The 22,376-nt window shown below is 40.6% G+C and overlaps 1 protein-coding gene across 3 annotated transcripts in view; it reads left to right on the forward strand.

The window, feature by feature from the left end:
• Positions 1 to 503: 503 nt before the first annotated feature.
• The window catches only part of prps1b (phosphoribosyl pyrophosphate synthetase 1B), a 56,706-nt gene continuing 34,833 nt past the window's right edge, over positions 504 to 22,376 (forward strand). Inside the window, exons 1-2 of one of the 3 annotated variants that reach the window (XM_072595143.1) lie at positions 504 to 785; positions 1,936 to 2,302. Coding sequence is in view for 1 of the 3 variants with exons in the window: in XM_072595142.1 (XP_072451243.1) it covers positions 664 to 785 (122 nt within the window). In the remaining 2 variants the exon portion in view is untranslated. Of the gene's footprint in view, positions 786 to 1,935; positions 2,303 to 2,327; positions 3,886 to 22,376 lie in introns of those variants that run through there. The other 2 variants (XM_072595142.1, XM_072595144.1) reach the window with 2 other exon arrangements.

The raw sequence follows: 22,376 nt of genomic DNA on the forward strand, positions 1-22,376 counted from the left end.
TGCTTATATTTAAGTCCCAATTACCAAGACGGACAGCTTGCAATCAACTGATTTTATTTATTTTCCAAAAAAATGCTTTATCCATAAAATTTGCAAAGATACATTACATGATAATTAAAATTTGAACATTACATGGTATGTGACATACATTATTTCCGAAATACAGCTCATCAGGTGCCTCGCAAAACTTGCGCATGCGAAATTGATATTAAAAATTCACGTCAAACATTAGCTTATGCAAACAGCCTGAGGCGTTTCTCTTCTAAGCGACTTTCCGTGAGTCGCCGCTTTCTCCAACCCGAAGAAGAACAAATTACCAGTTTGGTCCTGACCTAACTAACCAATGCGAGCTGTGTCAGCCATCCATTGATTGACAGGGGACCAGGGCCAATCCCAGGAACAGCCTGTCCATCTGGCCAATCAGAAACGGAAGCCTCTGTAATTGACAGACATTCTCACCTATCAGCAGGGCGATATCGGGTTTCCCCCTCCCCCGGAGACCTGAAGGAATCACGCGCACCACTAACCCGCTCTCCAAAGATGGTGGCGTAGGGGTCGCTTTCAACTGTATAACCGCGGCAATTTGTTGTTACGGACTTTTCTTAAAAAAAATAAACCATACCATTTTGTTATAATTTACATTTTATAAGAAAATTTGAAAATATGCCTAATATCAAGATTTTCAGCGGTAGCTCTCATCAGGATTTATCACAGAAGATCGCCGATCGCCTGGGGCTCGAGCTCGGTAAAGTGGTCACCAAAAAATTCAGTAATCAGGAGACTTGGTGAGTGTATGGCGAGATAGCGAGACCACTGTGAATAATATATTTTCAAATGGGAGGAGTAGTTTCTCGCTGGGTGCCTGAATGAAGGGAGGGAGCAGCACAGTTATTGAAGTGCTCTTGCTGCGGCCTTGCGGTGCAGGTGTGTGAGTACGCTAGCTGGGCATAGGTGCTGCTGGGATTTGTAGTCCATCCGAGTGCCTCACTTTGTGCCGCGGAGCGCGCCGCTCACTCACCAAAAACTACAACCCCCAGCCGGCCACACCCTGGTGGCAATGGAACACGTTGCCACAGTCAGAGTTTGAAGGAAATACCTATCAGCATGAAGAGGCCCGCTTTAATAATTGAGTTTTTGGAACTGGACTCTTAAGGAACTTCACTTCCCAGTATTTTTTTTGTGGAACGTGGAATCTTTGTATGTTTTCACTGTCTCCCACTGGGAAATATGTATTCTCGCAAACGGTTTCAAGTAGTGTAATCCTTAGCAACGCTGGATAAATTATTGTAGCCCATAAAGTATGCTCAATGATGTTTGATTTTCTATCTTTGATTAAATTTTGTAGCATAATTCAAAACTGTCATTGTGAGTTCTCACTCGAGTCTGAATGTTGCGATTTCACGTCCCGCTCAAAACTACAGCACTCAATCATTGCTGTGTCATCACACCGAGGGGGAGGAGATGGCATGGTGGTAATGTGAAAACAATAATCTACAGACATACACTAATGTTATGTGATGTGGTTGAATCCCACTTTGGCCGATGGTGAGATCTGAATTCAATTTAATAAAATTTTGGAAAAAGATAAAGGCAAACATTATGGTCAAATTCAATTAAAAACAAAATTTGGTTCACTCATCCTTTTGGGTGAGAAATCTGCCTGATCTGGCCTGCATTTGACTTTAGACCCACTGTGATATGGTTGACTATGACATGGCCTAGCAAGCCACTTCAAATTGCTATAAGTCTAAAGAGAGGATTGAAACTGCATGGACCACCTGACATCGACCTAGCTGCCAGAACTGATAACAAAACCAGCCCTGTCAACCCTGCAAGGTTCTTCCCACAAACAGCTGAGGCCTTGAATTAAAGTTAGGAGAGCTGTTCCACAGAGAAAATGTGACATACTAATAATCTTGGAATCATACCTTGCAGATGATGTCCAGGTGCCACCATCGCTGTCCCCGAGATTGGAGGTGGCAGTACGGTGGTGTACAGTTCGGAGGTAGTTGCCCTGGGAGCCCTCAACATTGACTCCAGATCGTCAGGTTAAACATGGACAAACATGATTATCATCTTCTGCACCACCAGATTTCAGCTGATGAATCAGTAGTCCTTACATTTAACATCACTTGAAGGAACTTAATAGTGGCAGGAGCACAATGTATTCTGGATGGGGGCCTTCAGTGTCCTAAAGGAAATAGCCAGTAGACTGACTGTAGCATTTGGTGAGGAAATGAACAAGAGACCTTGTCCTTGCAAATTCTGTTTGTCACAAATCCAACCATCCTTGGTAGCATTGGTAGGTGCAGTCACTGTATAGTTTTTGTGGAGATGAAGTCTTGTCTTTACATTGAGGGTACCCTCTATTGAGCTGTTTGGCACTACCACAGTGCTGAGTTTGAAAACTCGGAACCGTATTATTGAGTTGGTGTGAGCAACTGCAGAATTGTATTCAACCACAATCTATAACTTTTATGCTTGCTGTATCATGCACCGACCATTGCCATCAAGCTAATGGATGAACCCTGGTTTACTGAAGAATGTGTGAGGGAATGCAAAGAGCGGCATCAGGCATATCTAAACATGGGGTGACAACCTGGTGAAACAACAACAGAACTACTCAGCATGCCAAACAGGGGAAGCAGCATGTCATAGACAGGACTAAATAATCCCACAACCAACAATCAAATCTAATCTTCTGCAGACCTACCATATCATTTTGAGTGTGGTGGTGGAAAATTAAACAATCAACAAGAGGAAGAAAGATTCCCAGCATATCAGTGCAAAAGACAAAGCTGAAGCCTTTACATCTAAGATTTAAGAATGTCAAGGGAACTGTAGGGTGGATAAAACTATTTTATAATTGGGCAGTTTCATGGGCCAAATGGAGTGCTTCCATGTTGTAGAGTTTCTGTGATCTAAGTACAGCAGAAAAAGAAGCTAAACATTTTAGAAGTGAAATGTGAACACTCTACAGCACAGTGAAATTTTAGAACTTTGTTCTGCATGTAACAGTTGTTGCTATTTCAAATATTGGTATTAAATTTAAATCTGATGTTGACAAACTATTTTTATGGGGAATTAGGTCACAGGTCAGCTATGATCTTGCTGAATGATGGAAGAGATTTCAGGTCCTGTGATCCACTCATAAATGCAAGCAAAGTAGTGTAGCATGACAGGGCCATAACTCTGAGGTCAATGATCGAAACCATCCTCTGCTATTTAAGGGGCGGTGTGCTGGATCAGTGATTAGCGTTGCTGCCTCACAGCACCAGGGACCGGGATTTGAATCCAACCTTAGGTGACTGTCTATGTGGAGTTTTGCACACTTACACTGTGTCTGTGTGAATTTCCTCTGGATGCACTGGACATGGGAGGACCTTGCAGGGTTGACAGGGCTGGTTTTGTTATCAATTCAGGTGGCTAGGTTGATGCCAGGTGGTTCATCCAGTTTCAATCTTCTCTTTAGACTTCTAGCAATTTGAAGTGACTTGCTAAGCCATGTCATAGTTCAAAAATGTGCAGGTTAGGTGAATTGGCCATGGGAAATGCAGGGTTACAGTAGGGATGGGTCTAGGTGGTTTGCTTTCGGAGGGGCTGTGTAGACCCAATGGGCCAAGTGGAGTGCTTCCATATTGTAGAGTTTCTGTGATCGAAGTACAGCCAGTATTCTGTTTATTTTGTACAGCCAAAGGCATGTGTTGTTTGACACCATCTGTCAGTCATTTGAGTCTACCTGTAATTGCACTGGCACTGAAATTAATATACCATGTTATTTGTTTCTTTGGGCAAAACATCCCTTTGACTTGACGGAAGAATTCTTTTAATGGAAAATACCATTTCGAACTACTGAAAATAGCAGCTGTGTTCATTTTGTTGGAGGTACTGTGCCTTAATACAACAGTGTAATTTGAAGTAAGTAGGATGCTTTTCAATATGAATGAGAGGGCCTAGGCCTCTCTAGGTGTATGTGTGAAACAAAGTGTAGCCATTATTATTGGATTCTGTTAAGCAGGGCAGTGTTCTGACATAGTCCATCACATCAGTGTTTCAAATTCAGTACGTAATGTTTCCCTGAATCAGGCATACAGTGTAGTAAAGGGCGATCAGCCCATTGAGTCTGCACTGGCAATAACTACCACTAAAGGTGAGCTGATCCCAATATCCTGCACTTGTCCCATTTCCTTGAATGTTATATTTTGAGTGCTCATTCAAATTAATTTTAACGGCTGTAAGGTTTCCAACCGTCACTATCTTCCCAAGCATTCTAGATTTCCACCATCCTTTGAAAATTAGGTAAGTTAGATTCCCTACAGTGTGGAAGCAGGCCCTTCGGCTCAATAAGTCCGCACCAACCCTTCGAAGAGTAACCCACCCAAACCCATTTCCCTCTGACTAATGCACCTAACACTTCAGGCAATTTAGAATGGCCAAATCACCGGAACTGCATATCTTTTTCACTGTGGGAGGAAATTGGAGCACCCGGAGGAAACCCACACAAGCACTGGGAGAATGTGCAAACTCCATACAGACAGTTGCCCAATGCTGGAATCGAACTTGGGTCCCTAGGGCTGTGAGGCAACAGTGCTAACTGCTGAGCCACCGTGCCACCATACAGAATGAAAAGGTTTTTTCTCAAATCCCCTCAAAATCTCTTATCCTAAAATGATTTGATTTGATTTATTATAGTTACATGTATCTAAGTACAACTGTGTCACCTTATGATTGACCCCTCAACCAAGAGGAACAGAATTTTCCTATTCACCCTATCCATACCCCTCATAAACCTATACATGTTAATCATGTCACTCTCAGTCTCCTCTGTTCTAAAGAAAACAATGCAAGTCTATCTAGTCTGTCCTTGTAGCTTATTTGCTCCAACCCCAGGCAATATCTGGTGAACCTTCTCTGTACTACCTCTACTGCTATCACATCCTTTTCTTTAGTGAGGTGACCAGAATTGCACATACTACTCCAGATGTGATCTAACCAAAACTCTGAACAACTTCAGTATCACCTCCTCGCTCTTATACTCTGTCATGACTGTCGAAAGCAAGTGTCCCATATGCTGCCTTAGCTATTTCATTCCTGTCCTCTGATGACTTGAGGGATCTGTGAATAACTACCCCAAGATCCCTCTTCGTCTTGTTTCTTCTTCCACTTATCAGGGTTAAGTACCATCTACCACTGCTCAGCCCATCTCGCCAACCCTTTTATATCTTCCTGTAACCTACAACCAACTTATAGTCATAGAGATGTACAACATGGAAACAGACCCTTCGGTTCAACCTGTCCATGCCGACCAGATATCCCAATCCAATCTAGTCCCACCTGCCAGCACCCGGTCCATATCCCTCCAAATCATTCCTGTTCATATACCCTCCAAATGCCTCTTAATAGTTGCAATTGTACCAACCTCCTCCACTTCCTCTGGCAGCTCATTCCATACACGTACCACCCTTTGCGTGAAAAAGTTACACCTAAGGTCTCTTTTTTTATATATCTTTCCCCTCTCACCCTAAACCTATGCCCTCTAGTCCTGGACTCCCCAACCCCAGGGAAAAGACTTTGTCTATCTACCCTATCCATGCCCCTCATAATTTTGTAAGCCTCTAAAGTCACCCCATAGCCTCCAACGCTCCAGGGAAAACAGCCCCAGCCTGTTCAACCTCTCCCAATAATTCAAATCCTGCAACCCTAGCAACAACCTTGTAAATCTTTTCTGAACCCTTTCAACTTTTAGAACATCTTCCTGATAGGAAGGAGACCAGAATTGCATGCAATATTCCAACAGTGGCCTACACAATGTCCTGTACAGCCGCAACATGACCTCCCAACTCCTGTACTCAATACACTGATCAATAAAGGAAAGCATACCAAATACCGCCTTCACTATCCTATCTACCTGCGACTCCACTTTCAAGAAGCTATGAATCTGCACTCCAAGGTCTCTTTGTTCAGCAACACTCCCTAGGACCTTACCATTAAGTGTATAAGTCCTGCTAAGATTTGCTTTCCCAAAATGCAGTACCTTGCATTTATCTGAATTAAACTCCATCTGCCACTTCTCAGCCCATTGGCCCATCTGATCCAGATCCTGTTGTAATCTGAGGTAACCCTCTTCGCTATCCACTGCACCTCCAATTTTGGTGTCATCTGCAAACATACTAACTGTACCTCTTAAGCTCGCATCCAAATCATTTATGTAAATGACAAAAAGTAGAGGACCCAACACCGATCCTTGTAGCACTCCACTGGTCACAGGCCTCCAGTCTGGAAAACAGCCCTCCACCACCACCTTCTGTCTTCTACTTTTGAGCCAGTTCTGTATCCAAATGGCTAGTTCTCCCTGTATTCCATGAGATCTAACCTTGCTAATCAGTCTCCCATGGGGAACCTTGTCGAATGCCTTACTGAAGTCCATCTAGATCACATCTACTGCTCTGCCCTCATCAATCGTCTTTGTTACTTCTTCAAAAAGCTCAATCAAGTTTGTGAGACATGATACCATCTTACCAATCTTGGTGTCGTCTGCAAACTTGCTTAATGTTTCCCCACATTTTCACATATCATTTATGTTGTTAGCAAACAATAGGAGTCCCAGTACTGATCATTTTGGTGCATTATTGGACACTGGCCTCCAGTCACTCAATCAGCCTTCTACCACTACACTTTGTGTAATATTACTAAGCCTGTTTCTGATCAATCTCATCAGGTTTCCCTGAATTCTGTGTACTTTAACCTTTTGAATCAGTCTCCCATATGCTACCTTTTCAAAAACTTCACTAAAATTCACTTAAACTACATCAAGTGAACTCCCCTCATCCATACACTTGATCACATTTTCAAAAAATTCTAATAAGTTTGTTCAGCATGATCTCCTCTAACAAAGCCATGCTGCTTATCTCTAATTAACCTATGCTTTTTCAGGTAGGTATTAATTCTCTCCATCAGAATTTTCTCCAGTATAACGTGAAACTCGCTGGTCTATAATTTTCTGAGTCATCTCTATCACCTTTCTTGAAAAGTGAAACTGCATTAGTTGTCCTGCAGACCTCTGGAACTTCCAATTTTTCCCCATCTCCTTTGTCAAATTGTGCAAGTTCCTCACAGTCCTCTTTCCTGAATTCCAAACCTATGTTCTCCTTTTCCAGAATAGAGACTGAAAAGTATTCGTTTAACACCCTTCCGAAATCCTGCTACTTCACACACATTTGCCCCCTTGGTCCCTAATGGGCCCTACTGTTCCCCTTAATGCATTTACAAAATATCTTCAGCTTCACTGTTATCCTATTCATAAGTCTTTTCTCTTGCCTTCTGTTTTGCTGTTCTTATTGCTTTGTTAAGTTCCCTCTTGCAATTTGGATATTCCTCTGGGGCTCCAGCTGAGTTGCTCCCTTTAGACTTGCAATTCTCATCTTCCTCATCAAGTCGTGAATTGTCCTAGACATCCAATGTTCCCTGAACTTGTTGCTCCTATATTTAGAACATAGAACAATACAGCACAGAACAGGCCCTTCGGTCCGCGATGTTGTGCCGAATGTCTATCCTAGATTAAGCACCCATCCATGTACCTATCCAAATGCCGCTTAAAGGTCGCCAATGATTCTGACTCTACCACTCCTACGGGCAGCGCATTCCATGCCCCCACCACTCTCTGGGTAAAGAACCCACCCCTGACATCTCCCCTATACCTTCCACCCTTCACCTTAAATTTATGTCCCCTTTCTCTCCTTTATGTCCCCTTTATTTCTCCCTAGCAGTTACATGTTTGACTTGTACTGTCCTCAGATCTTGCTTTATTTTAATAAAACCTTCCTTTCTACTACCCAAAGCCGACTTTTGCAGGCCGTGTATCTCCTCGCCCATGCACATTTGAACCCTACCATGTTACAGTCACTATTGCTGACATGTTCCCTCACTGCCATATTGAACCCTCGTCTATCTTTGTTCCCCAGAACCAAATCTAGCACTGCACAAACCCTTTGAGCTTTCAACATCTTGATACAAAACTCTTTGGATGAAATCGCCCAGTATTATTATCTGATTATGAGTCTTGCACACCTGTGAACTGTCAACATATTTGCTCCTTTATTTCCCACTCATCCTTTAGGGGCCTATAATATACTCCTAATAATGTGACTGCCCCTTGACATTCCTAAGTTTTACCCATAAAGCCTCATTTGAAGACATTTCAAAGATATCACCCCTCCTTGCAGTAATTGACCCCTTAGTTAATAGTATTACTATTACACCCTTTTAAACACCCTCCTGTACTTCTAAAGATCCTAAACCCTGGAGTGTTGAGTTGCCACTCTTGCCCTTTCCTTAACCATGTTTCTGTGATGGCAACAGTATCACACTTTCATATGTTAATCCACACCTTTTAATTCATCAGCCTATTATGATCTGAATGTTTAAAATAAAGACCATCCAGCCTTGCATTACTGTCTTGACAGTCAACATAGCTGAACTCACTGTGACTTGCTTCTTTTGCTGTAGATGTGTCTCCATTTCATCAATCGTATGTGTTCCCTCCCCCCACCAATCTAGTTTAAACTCTTACCAAAAGCACTAGCATATTGGCCCTAATGTGGTTCAGGTCCAGACTGTCCACTTGTACATGTCCCAACTCATCCAAAAACAGATCGAGTGATTCACGAATCTAAAACCCTCCCTCTTGCACCATCTCTTGAGCCACACATTCGTTTATCCTATTTTCCTATTTCTACACTCGCTAGCATGTGTCATCTAGAGATCACAACTGTTGAGGTCCTGCTTTTTAAATCTATTTCTTAGCTGCCTGAAATCTTGATGCAAGGCTCATTCCTCACTTTGCCTGTGTCATTGGTACTAACATGTACTGTGACCTCTAACTCATTGCCCCTCACCACCTGAGACCCCTCCCTCAAATGAACAAGACTGCTGATTTCTCAGCAACAAACTCCAACATGCAGACAAAACACGCCCAGAAACCCTAGCCACTCTCGCCTACATCAAAGACATCTCAGAAATGACTGCCTGACTACTCAGACCTCTTGGCATCATGGTAGCCCACAAACCCACTAACAGACTAAAACAGCAGCTTATGAACTTGAAAGACCCAATACTGACGACAAGTAAAACCAATATCATTTACAAAATACCTTGCAAGAACTGTAACAAACACTACATTGGACAAACAGGCAGAAAGTTAGCTACCAGGATACATGAATATCACCTAGCAACAAAAAGACATGACCCACTCTCACTAGTATCCTTACATACAGATGAGGAAGGACACCACTTCAACTGGGACAATACATCCATCCTAGGACAAGCCAAACAGAGATACGCACGAGAATTCCTAGAAGCATGGCATTCCAACCAGAACTCTTATCAACCCCTGAGAAAAAGAACGGGAAATGGTGTCACCACAGGAAACTACATCACCAACTCAAGGAAACCTAAATAAATAAATAGAGAGCAGGCTATACCGCCAGTGTTTCATCCGGAGTCTCACTGATGATATTACCTCTTATGGTCTGAAAAGCAAACCTGCATCCGCAACCTCAACCTGAGCTTCAAAACTCACTAAAATACCATTAACATTATATTAGATGTGATGGTGACATTGGATAACAGTCAACAAACTACCAAATAGTCTAAGAATTGCACAAATATTCCATTTTAGATTTTCAGTAAGATTTGCAATCTGGCTTATTTGCACCTGTTAGAAGCTACCATATTTCTATACGGGACTCTTGACTACAAGACAAATAAATAGTTCAGACATTGCGCCTTTTATGTGTTAAACAAAAGCATGGGGGATTGATAGTTCCCTGATTCACTGATGAAGGTGTTGACTTGGAAAATCAGAATTAAAGTTGCCATGGTCCTACTAAGCCATAGGGTAAATCCCTCATTAGAGTTAACTAGGGTAAATTTTACCTGAGGATAACCACACCTCAAGCAAGGGGAATGATTGAGAAGCAGAGCCATTCATGGTAACTTCAGCTAATGTGGGAAATGAACCCATGCTGATGAGGTTACTCTGCATTGCAAATCAAGCATGCAGCCAACTGAGCTAATCGATCCCCTTACAATATATATGAATGATTTGGATGGTGAAAATGAAGTTGTGTTGCTAAGAGTTGAAGTGCTAACCAATCAGTCCTTTTCTTCACACAGCATAAATTCTTGCTGCCTTTGAAATTAGGCATTCTTGGATTTGTTCTGATGAGTGCTAGGAAAAAAGTTGTAGTTGGCTTTTTTTATGTAATAATGCTTGAATTCTCTGCCACCAAGCGACTATTTGTTGAGGTATTGCATTCATATACACTCAACCTGCTATAGTGTTGGGTGGAATACATACTACCTAAACTGAATTCCAACTATGCAGCAAAAATCTGTTTCTGGATTTAAGTTCTTGCCATTTATAAATACTTAAACTCAGGCTATCATCAAAAAACAAAACTCATCCTACCAAATAAAGCATCTTTTTTGGCATATTTATTATGTTCCAATCTTTTTAACGATTAAGGTGGATGATCATTAGTCTTGCCTTCCTCTGTCCACAGATGGTATCTGACCTAAATTTTCAAGTTTTCAGTTTTTTTCTTAATTTAAATTTCTTTAGTTTCAGTCAATAGTGAATGCTTGTTTTCACCTCTAATAAAACCTATGCCACTCTAAATCTGAGTGCTAGTCTCAGAGCCTGTAGTTGGATTTGCTGCTCTTTAAAGCTACAAAACCTCAAAAGATTTACTGATTCTTCATGAATTTTGTCCTGCTATTGAGAAAGTATATAAGGTATGAGCACATAGGGAAAGAGTTAAGTGCTGGGTTGTGTGACAAAGGTTCAGGTAGCGTGACTTTGACCAGATAAGAACTTGCAGTAAACAATGAGGTGCTGGAGGCAAGGGTAGTGGATTAACGAGGTAAAGAACATCCATTGTATAATGCCAATTAACGAGGTGAGGAGCATCCATTGTGAAATGCCAGATGACTTAGCCATTACTGTTGATGCTCACTGATTGTAATGGTCACCCAATCAATATAGATGTTGCCTTATTTGGATTCTGTTCCCTGTAAGTGACTATATAATTCCTTAAGAATCTACTGTTTGAGAGAATACAGAGAACTCTTGTCTCTGTGCACATGGGCGCTCACTCTCTCGCTCTCTCCCTCCAGGGCCCGGAATAAAGATGAAGAAGGTAAAGCTATACTGTGTCTCTGAATGTTTGCTTCAACTGATACAGAGATAGTGTCATCCTGTTTCCCTGTCTGTTTCCATGTTAGCACAAACTAAGGAAATAACCACGCTTGGGATGTAGTGCTAGCACTGCTTGTTCCCACATGTTAGACCTTGGGCCACTTTAGCCTAAGAAAGCAGAAGACTACAATCCCCATTTGGTATTAGCATGCAAATATAGAAGGGGGACTAGGGATTTTCTAAATTGCTGAAGGAGAATGAGGGCACATTTGAGGGCATATAGTATAACGGAATGGATAAGAATAGAAAGAGAATGTGTGAACCAGAAAGCTTGCATAATGCTATCAAATATGAATGAAAGAACTAAATTTTTAGAAGTGGAGCTGAAGCAATGGGATTAGCTAGAAAGGCATTGAGTAGGGAGGGTTGGGGAGATAATAGACATCATGTTATGAGCAAAATATATTTTTGAAGGAAAGGGCAAAATGATTTAGTGATGCCGGTGTTGGACTGGGGTGTACAAAGTTAAAAATCACACAACACCAGGTTATTGTCCAACAGGTTTAATTGGGAGTACTAGCTTTAGGAGTGCTCCTCCTTCATCAGGTACACGGGCCAACCTGACCTCTCAGTCACCACCCATTTTAATTCCTCTTCCCACTTTCTTTCCAACATGACCATCCTTTGCCACCTCCATTGCCACAGTGAATCAGATCGCAAATTGGAGGAACAACACCCCCATCTCCACCTGGGCAGCCTACAGCCCAGAGGACTCCACATTGAGTTCTCCAATTTCAAATAATCTCCCTTCCCATTCCCCTCTGATCAACCCTTCCTTCCAGCGGCCAAATGGATTCTTTCCTCCCTTTGACCAGCCAGGTTGTACCCTAAACCTGTGTTAACCAATCCCTACTTCACCCCCCAAAACTGCAGCTTCCCTTACACCTACCCAGTCCTGAAAAAGGGTTAACATCTGAAACGTTGACCTCCACCTTCTAATACTGTCTGACTTACTGTGTTCTTCCAGCTTTCTGTTTGTCTACCTTGGATTCCAACATCTGCAGTTTTTTTGTCTTTAAACATGAATATAATGTTAGTATTTACCATATAAATGTCGTTCCTATTCAGAAGCAATGACTTGCATTTATATAGTATTTTAGACTTTTCATATGCCTTAGAGTTGTTAGTTCTGGCCAATGAACAAAACTAAATTCCAAACTAATATGAAATATTGAAAGAACTGTAGATGCTGTAAATCAGAAACAAAACCAGGTAGCTAAGAAAATATCAATTTATATGTAGAAGATAGAATGGAGGGTGTGGGTAAGGAGTAAACAAAGGGCTGGTGTGCTGGAAGAACAACACCTCATTTTCCACTTGTCGACCCTGCAGCCCTCCAGACTCAATATAGAGTCCAGTAATTTTTGGACCTGAACTTCCTGCATATCCTAGCCCCCTACCACACATGCCAGGCCTTGTTATCACATTGTCGTCCATTATACACCACCAATTGTTTGCCATTATCAGTCTCTATGATCATCTATTCACCCTCCCAGTCAGATAGTTATCCACTCCATTGTACATCTGTTCTTCTCTCTCTTTGGGCTCTATCCCCACCTATCATTTACTCCTTACCCTCTTCCCCCAACCCTATCGTCTGCATATAAACTGACATTTTCCTAGCTACCATCAGTTCTAAGGAAGGGTCACCAGATCCGAAACTCTGATCTCTCTTCACAGGTGCTGCCAGACCTGCTGAGCTTTTCCAGCAACTTCTGTTTCTGTTTATGAAGTACAGATTGTTAGCTGAGTACCTGCTTTACGAATAATGTCAAGGACTTGGATGGGAAATAGCAGTTATTAAACTGATATAAGGGATGAAAGACTTGGAAAGCTGAGAAGATAAAGGGGGACATTTGACAGAGGTGTTAAAACATTTTTATAGATCAATTAAGGAAAAATTGTTTATTTTGCCATGATTTGGCGATGCCGGTGTTGGACTTGGGTGTACAAAGTTAAAAATCACACAACACCAGTTTATAGTCCAATAGGTTTATTTGGAAGCGCTAGCTTTCGGGGCACCAGAAGAGTCAGCAACCAGTGGAGGCAAATTTTAAGATAATTGACAAAAGAATCAGTAGGTGCCATGTAGGGAAGAAGTTTACACAATGCAGTAGGGCCTGAAAGAGTACTGGACCCAAATTCCATAACTTTCAAAAGGGAACATTAGCTCAGTTGTCTGGTTGGTTGATCTGTGATAGAGGTGTAGTGTGATTTTAACTTTCATACCAGCTGAAGTCATTGTAAAGGCCCCACTTTCTCATGCTCGCCTGAGGTGTGGTGACCATTTAGGTAAATTCACCAGTAGCTATCTCTGTCTAAAGAGTGAGCAGACTATAATCCCCTGGAAGCACTGTGACTTTTTCACTTTTACATTTTAAGTACTTCAAGTGATATTTCATTGACATTCTAATGACTTCAAGCCATTCTGGCTTTAAAATGCACCAACAGTTCTTCATGCTAAATGAACTATTTTGAATGAATGTTGATGCGTACCTCCAGATATATTCCACATGATTAGTCATGGAATATTTAAACTTTGGTGTACTTGATGCTACTGCAGTCATCAAGAAGGGAATTTTTACATGGGTGGATGAATCTGAAAATTAGTGGTGTAATGTATTTAAATAAATTACAAACCTCACTTGACCTTGAGCGATACAGAAATGCACTAAGAATGCTTATGCTTCAGGCTATGTAAATAGTGTACAGGTGATGCATTTCTAAATCACCATGTTCCATGTGTGTCTGCATTGGGAATAAAATACTTAGAGCATACTGAATTAATTTAGAAACTACACAAGTCATCCTGCAGTTGAACTTTGTGCCGTAAAAGGGGCTATGATGCAGACTGCCTCAGTTATTTTGGTTTGCAAGTGATGACTAGGCGACAAAGGGAAACATTAGACTCTTTGACAAATTTGCTGCATCAAATCCCTTCCTGTTATCCATTTTATACTTCGCTCTTTTTCTCATGGATTTAGGTGTTTCAAAGATTATTACTGTCTGCATATTGACCTAGATTGTTTCACAATTGTGAACTATTCATCTTAATCCTAGTTTTTCATCATTCCCAGGGAGTTTGCAGTTTTTCTGTATCCTTCATTAATTCCATTCAAGCTCACTCGGACCAATTTCTTACTCTTCTGATCCACTTCCCTTTCAACACCTAACTAATAATTGTAGCATTGCTGATTTTCTGGTCCTTCTATGTATGAAACACTCTATATACTGCATTTAATTAATTTATCATGCCATCTACATTTTAAATATGATTTATACTATATTGTATAAGAAATGTGCATAATATACTGTGGATTCAATTAGAAACTTTCAAAAGGGAATTATATATAATCCAGAGATTTGAATGGTTTATTTCAGGCATGATGGGCTGTATTGCTTTCTGAGTATATAAAATGGTGCCTTCATAACACACTACAAATGCAAAGTAGTTCTCCAGATGAGTTGCACTTAGAGGCTTAATGGAATTATAATTCCTAGAAACTAGAAAATCCATCATGACTGTAGAAGCCAGCTTTGAAGCTATTTGTTTCCTGTCTGTCAACCAGATTTCTATCCATCTTGACTACCCCCAATAGCATGCATTTTAGTTTCATAACTAATCTTTTATGTGGGACTTTCGTTAATAGCTTCCTGACAATCCAAATAAACAGCCACTGATTCCCCCAATCAACTGAATTACAGCTGCAAATAATTGCAGTACATTTGTCGAGCATGCTGACTTTGTCCGATCCTGCCACTGATTTGTAAATTAAACAAAATAGTACAGATTCACCAAATCTGATGAAAAACAAAAAAAATGCTCAAACTAACAGTTACTGGCCCAGTTCTTGGATCAGAACTATATTTCTGATGCTCGTTGGCAAAAATATACAGAATTGTCTTTCAGAAGATTTCCCCATACAAACCTCTGGGCTAGGAGCCTTCTCAGCATAGTCCAGGAATCTCACAGCCAGTGGCAAATTGGATGAGTATTGAGACCATGCCCCTTTTTCGTTTGTCATTTCATACTGTATTTAGAGATTTAGAGGCCTTGAAGCCATTTTCACAACTATGGAAGGAAGGTGAATGAGGGGATGTGGTGTTGGTGAGTAAACGGGATGGGGTGTTCATTGCATAAGTGAGCTAGGCGTGGTCAGTGGGTGAGAGCACAGTGACAAGTAAATGGATGAGTACTTCCGTTAGCTGAAGTGGTCTTAGAGAGTGTTAAGCTCTTTTTCTCCTGAGGTTCTTAGACACTTGATAAAACTGCAACTCTCCAATTTCTGTGAACAAGCAACCAAATTTTATTAAGCACAATACAATACAAGCTTTGGAGGAACCCTGAACACTCCTCACCATGCCTGTGAGGCATGTCCAGGAAGAAACACTCTGAACAATGGAAAACGTCCCTCCTTTATACAAAATCTTTCCATCACGGTAATGCTCACAAGACACCTCCTTACAATCACATACAGTGCAGTGACCACCTCACCTCCAGAAACAGTGTAGTGCAAATTATCCCTGAATGGCCAGATCTGGTGTGAATTGTAGGTTTTTGTAATTATAGGGGAGTAGTCAAATTCCAGCTGTAATGTTCTTATTGATTTCTGAATAGGGGATGAAGATGTCCATCATCCCTGAATGTCAAGGGATGATAATGTAAACCTGCCACATTCCTCCTATAAGACAAAGACACACCAGCCTATCCCCGAGGCATTCAGTTTTCTTGCAGGTCAGCAGAGCAAGTTAACTGTTTAATACTGCATAAGGGTATGGAGACTGGGTGGGGGGAAGCAGTTGTTGAGTCTGTAAGGAGTCGGGGTAATTAGGCTGGATCAAAAGTCCTATTGGCAGTCAGGTGGTTGTATGCGGATGCAGCGAGTTGGGCAATAGGTCAGTCCAAAAGAGCTGGGGAGTGTGGAATCAGGTGGCAGTTTGGGCATGCATGGAGTAGGTGGGATGGGTTCGTACCTGAGGGAGGGATGAGGGATCTGGGATGAGGCTACAATTGAAGAATAAGGTCAAATCTAGGACAGATGTACAATTTGAGATCTGGGATGAGTTGGGTCATTCTGGGCTGGGGCTTTAGCAGAAAGTCAGCAGTGAGTTGGAGGTGCAGAGAGGTATTGATTTAATAGTTGACCAGGATTTAGAACAGATTTTAATTCCCCTAACTTTATCTGAGTAAAATGTTAAAGTTGTCATAGTCCAATCAGACCATTGAGAGTTGACTGGTGGTTTAACCTGAGGGTTATCATTGCATCAGGCAAGGAGAGCGATTTAAGAAGGCTCATGGTAACCTCAGCCAGTGCAAGAATTGAACCCATGCTGTTTTCCCATCTATTCTGCATCACAAACCAGCTCTATGACCATGTGAGCTAACTGACCTCATTTAGCTTAATAATTACTCAGATAAAAAGGAGTTTGAACTCTGACTTTAATTCAGACTTGGGAGATTTTTCTCAAGTGTTGAAGCCACCAGCTAATTTCCTCATTGGGAATTGCCTCAGAATCATAGAATCCCTACAGTGTGGAAACAGGCCCTTCAGCCAAACAAGTCCACACTGACCCTCTGAAAAGTAACCCACCCAGACCCATTCCCCTACCCTATTATCCTATATTTACTCCTGACTAATACACCTAACCGACACATCCCTGAACACTGTGTAATTTGGCATGGTCAATTCACCTAACCTGCACATCTTTGGATTGTGGGAGGAAACTGGAGCACTCTGAGGAAACCCACACAGACATGGAGAATGTGCAAACTCCACACAGAGAGTGGCCCGAGGTTGGAATCGAACCTGGGTGTGATGCAGCAGTGCTAACCACTGAGCCACCATGCCGCCCTAAAATAGAAATAGAAATATCCAGGGAGTCAGCTGCAATATGACCTACACAACTCCTGTGTATGGTGCTGCAATTATTTCCTTCTCATTAGATGATCTTGGCTAATGTTCAGTGACATTCCGTATGAACTGGCACAAGGTTTTAAGCAACTGGTATCATAGAAACTGGGGTGGGAGCAACGGAGTTTAGGAAGGGAGAATCTGTGATTGTAAAGAAAGAGATGATCGTTTATGCAAAACGGAGTGGCCACTTCACTTGCCTCATTTAATCTTCTGCACATTACTCACGTGGGGATAGCCTGCAGAACAGATAGGAGGCTGTTAAACCTGCATTGCCTTCAATCCAGAACCACTTCAACCTCTCTCATAGTGCGTGCACACACAAGCATACCAGAGCTCTAAGAGACAAAGCAACTTAGATGCTGAGAGCTTCCAAGTACGCATGAAGTAAATGAACCCAAATAAAGTAAACCTAAGAGCTATAAAATACATCCTGTTTAGTTGCATGAAATATGTCTGTGTGCAGAGTAGTCTGGTGGGAGCGTTGCAATTTAGGATAAATTTGACTTCCAAAGTTCAGTAGCAAATTGTTGAAGCGTATTATGAGTTAGTCTGAGGTCACCCATAATGATATGGTAAAGCTGATGTGTTGCGGATGCTAATTTCATAGACAGTGGATGGAGGTATTGCTGCTCATGGAGTACATAATACGATGTTGTTAAATTGATCTTGAGATGAAGATCCTGAGAAGCAAATTGTGAGTTTTGCGGCAAGTAATTGCTCGGACTTTCATACAACAGTTGGCTTTGTCTAGTTTCTCGGTACTGTTTAAGAGAATTACAAACTGCATAAAAATTAGGCAATATTAATTATATGCAAATACATGAAAATAACATAGTTGCTACTTATTAGTGTGATTTGGAATCTACCTTTGAAACTTTTGAGAAAATTATTTTTCCTCTGTGAATCAGGGATTTTTTTTCAATCTCAGTGTACTTTCCCACATTTCTCATCATTAACTATTGCATTTAAGTCTGTGAAAATTCAGTCTTGTGTTCTGGAGACAGATTAAGGCAAGCTTTTGAAATTATGCAAGTACTTAAATATCTTTCAGTGCCAAAACCATTTTGTGCAAATTCTTTGTTTATGTAAATTAATCAGAAATGCACTTGGGTTTACTGGGATTTTAGTTTAACTATTAATTACATAGTTCATGAGGCATTTAGTATTCAGAGCCAGAAAAAAGAACAGTTGAATTTGGTAAACTGGAATTAAGAATCATATTGCTGAACTTTGCATGTGATGGGTGAGTTAAAAAGTGCTTATAGGTAAATCAGCATTAACATTTATGTATGCATTAATGCTTGGATATTCCTGGACAGTTGGGTGCTAATTTGCATAGAATGAGATCCGGCATAGGAAATAAATTGAGATATTAAATGAGATGAAAGCAGTATAACCTTTGGAACATGTGTTAAAGAAAATCATTTTGCTTAAAATGTAGTTAGTTCAATCTCTCCCCTCAGAAGATTTCCATATCCTACAATAAATTTTCTTTCTATTATGGATTTTGTCGGTCATTCACTGGCTAGGCAGTGACTATTTCAGTTGGACAGTTGCAACTAAACGAATCAAACATAGGCACCTTTTTTATTAATTTGTTCTTGCAGAGCTCTAATGGGTATATTCAGAGATTATTCTACATTGAATGCAGCTACTTAAAAGTTTAGAGGTAGGGTTTTGATGTAATGAAGCCTTTTGTGCCCATTGTAACAGCCTAAACATCATCAAAATTAAATGAACTAAATTGAGTTTCTAATTTTGATTTTTAAATGGCTTTAATGCTTAAATTTGAAAGGAAATGCTAGTGTCAACCTTTGACGTTCCAAGAAATTTTCATATAAGTATGCTGGCTGATTTTAAATGGCTTGTTGTACTCTTGCTCTTTTTATCTCAATTCGTATTTCAGACTGTCTTGACTGAACACCAACTCTTTGAAGTTTTGAGAACTGACAGAATAAGGGTGGTAAATCATGTTTCTACTTCTAAAACTAGAGGTTCAAGGAGAGCCTTGTTTGACCCATAATGAGTGATGCTTTCTGGTGAATAATTTTCCCATTGATGTTTGCCTTTCTTTCAATAGTCAGAAATAAGAGTTCAAAACTCCCTTTCATGATTGTTTTTAAAGTTAGCAGTAATACTAACTGTTGGCAAAGAGAGTGTGTCATTTACACCATTATGGTCACAGGGAAAACCCACTAAAATAACCAAATTTATTGAATGATCCTCTTTTCTGCCTCCACCCAAGAAACTATCAAGATAATTTCATTTTTTGTAACATTTACTTTTTAAAACCAACTTTAAAACCAATATAAATTTAGCTATAGAATTACAGGCCAATTAACCTCACTTTTAAATAATTGCTACAACAAAGAAAAGACTTCCAAAACCACAAACATTGTCCCTTAGCATATATGGCACAACCTAGCTACCAAGCTTGGTAAAAAGACTATTTTTAGTGCAAGATATGTTAGGAGCCGGAGTCCTCGTCCTTCACAATTTTGTCTTAGTCAAGACACTAATAACACTTTGTTTCACTTAAACTGTGCCTCCAAGAGTTCCTGTCTCTTTTTTTTGCCAAACTGGAAAAAACTGACCTTTTCCTGAGAAACTCGTGCTTACAAGAATTGTGATCCTCTGCCTATTTTCTGTTTTGTATCTGTAAGTTGATTCCCATTAGCCTTATTCTGTTCTTGTGTCTGTATCTTGTCACATGATTTCTGACTTAACTTTCTTTCTGCTGTAAATGCATTCAGGACAAGGTTAGCCACGTCACTGTTAGCTCAGTGTTTCTTACCGAGTTTTGGGAAGATATGTAGCTCGGGTTGAGGTTCTGGATGTAGGTTCGCTCGCTGAGCTGGAAGGTTCGTTTCCAGACGTTTCGTCACCCTACTGGGTAACATCTTCAGGGTGATGAAACATCTGAAAATGAACCTTCCAGCTCAGCAAGCAGACCAACATTGTGTTTCTTATTATTTTGGAAAATTCAAATTGATTCCCTTAAAAATTATGCAATCTCTTGAAAGTCATTCATGAAAACAATTACGGGATCCGCATACATTTTAAAGAAATTACATCTTTTTCTTACTGTACTGCTTTAGAATCAAGGAGAGAATATTTTGTGGTATTAAATGCACTACAGAGCATTGCTCAATTCTGACATCACTTCTGACCTGGACCATTTGCAATGCAGCAGAAATCGTGTACTTATATTTCTAAAGTGAGTAAACAAAAGGTCAACAGTTACAGGTATAAGCTAAAGCTTACTTGCATACTAATTATAGACAGTTAAGTAACTAGGATCTAAATATAAATGGCCCCTGATTACAGCAGATTCATATCATAGAATCCCTCCATGTGGAAACAGGTCCATCAGTCCAACAAGTACACACCGACCCTTTGAAGAGTAACCCACCCAGACCCATTCCCCCTACCAATTATCCTATATTTATCCCTGACTAATGCACCTATCCTACACATCCTTGAACACTATGGGCAATTTAGCATGGCAAATTCATCTAACCTGCACATCTTTGGGTTGTGGGAGAAAACCAGAGCACCAGGAGGAAACCCACACAGACAGTGGCCTGAGATTGGAATTGAACCTGATCCCTAGCACTGTGAGGCAGCAGTGCTAACCACTGAGCCACCGTGTTGCCCTATCTGTATTGTGTTATTAACATAAATCATTTCTAGTGCTTCATAGCATTGCATATTTTTAAAATTGCATCAAGCCTCAGAAGTCGGCATTCAGTGCGATGACCAAAAGTTTGGTGAAAGATGTAGATTTTGAGGCATGTCTTTGAGTGTGAAGTGCAATAGTATGATGGAGGATTATCCTTAATCTTGGGGTATGGGCAACTGAAGTCACAGCCACCAACATGGAGTGCCTAAAATCTGGAAGCTCAGAAGGCTGGAATGTGATGAGTGCAGATGTTATGGAGGGTTTTGGGAATTTAAAAGATTACAGAAGTAGGGTATAGCCAGGGAGAAATTTTGGGAACTAGGATAAGAATTTTAAAATTAAGGTATTGCTTGATTATGTGCCAGTGTAAATCTGCAAATATTGGGATGATAATGAATAGGAGAGTGCGGCTTAGAAGATAGGTAGTAGGGTTCTGGGTGATCTGAACTTTACAGAGAAGAGAATACTTTGATCATTTACTTATTCTGTTTATGAAAACTGAATAAGACAGCTGCAAATGTTCATTATCACATGTAAAACACTGTTAGGTTATGCATAGGATTTGAAAACCAAAACTTAATCATTTGTGGTCGTGCAGTGGGAGAAATTTATTAGTTGGACTGACTGAGAATCCTGATTTGCTGTTATGTTGTCAGTGTTGTATGCAAGTTGCTTTTGTTCAGAATTCCAATGCAATTCATTCTCGTTCCAGAAAATGTTAGGCCTACTTCCAACTTCTGCAATAGGCTATCTGCTACTGAAACTCGCATGGACTGTTCTGTTAGCTCTAAATTTGACCTTTTCCAAGGCTGTATACTTCATTCCTTCATCTTGCATAGACTTCACTCATCCCACACTGTGCTACTCCATATCCAGGTTGCTTACCCCCAACATTCCATTCTTTCCTGATCTACATTAGTTCCTGCACCACTAACATGGCTGACTAATTATCATGATCTTTGCTTTGCCCTTTCATATAGCCAGCTCACAACGCTGCAACCACCTACTATTTCCTTACTTTCTTCAGCGATGTTAATTTCCAGCACTACTTCCCTGAAATCCCCAATATTTACCTACCCTTGATCACCACTCACCATATTTCCTTTTTTCTTGTCTCTGCCCATTTATTTTTTAATTAAACCTCTGATGCACCATTTTCTGTACTAATACAATTTTTGTGTTCAGGTCAGAATATTAGTTTCAAAAACAGAATTTGAGGGGGTTTTGTGGTAGAAAGGTACAGTACCTGGGAGGAAGGTGACATAGAAATGTGGAGACATAGAATCAGAGAAAACAGAAGCAGGAGGACGCCATTTGGACATTTGAGCCTGCTGTACCATCCAACTTAGTACCCTGTTCCTATTTCTCCCATACTATTTGATAACCTTTGCCCCAAGAACTGTATCTATCTTCTTGAAAACATTGTGTCTTGGCTGAAACTGTTTTCTATGGCAGAAAATTCCACAGACTCACCACTCTGAGTGAAGAAATTTCTGCTCATCAGTCCTAAATGTCTACCGCA

Source organism: Chiloscyllium punctatum, chromosome 25, assembly GCF_047496795.1.
Source record: "Chiloscyllium punctatum isolate Juve2018m chromosome 25, sChiPun1.3, whole genome shotgun sequence".
Lineage (NCBI taxonomy): Eukaryota > Metazoa > Chordata > Chondrichthyes > Orectolobiformes > Hemiscylliidae > Chiloscyllium > Chiloscyllium punctatum.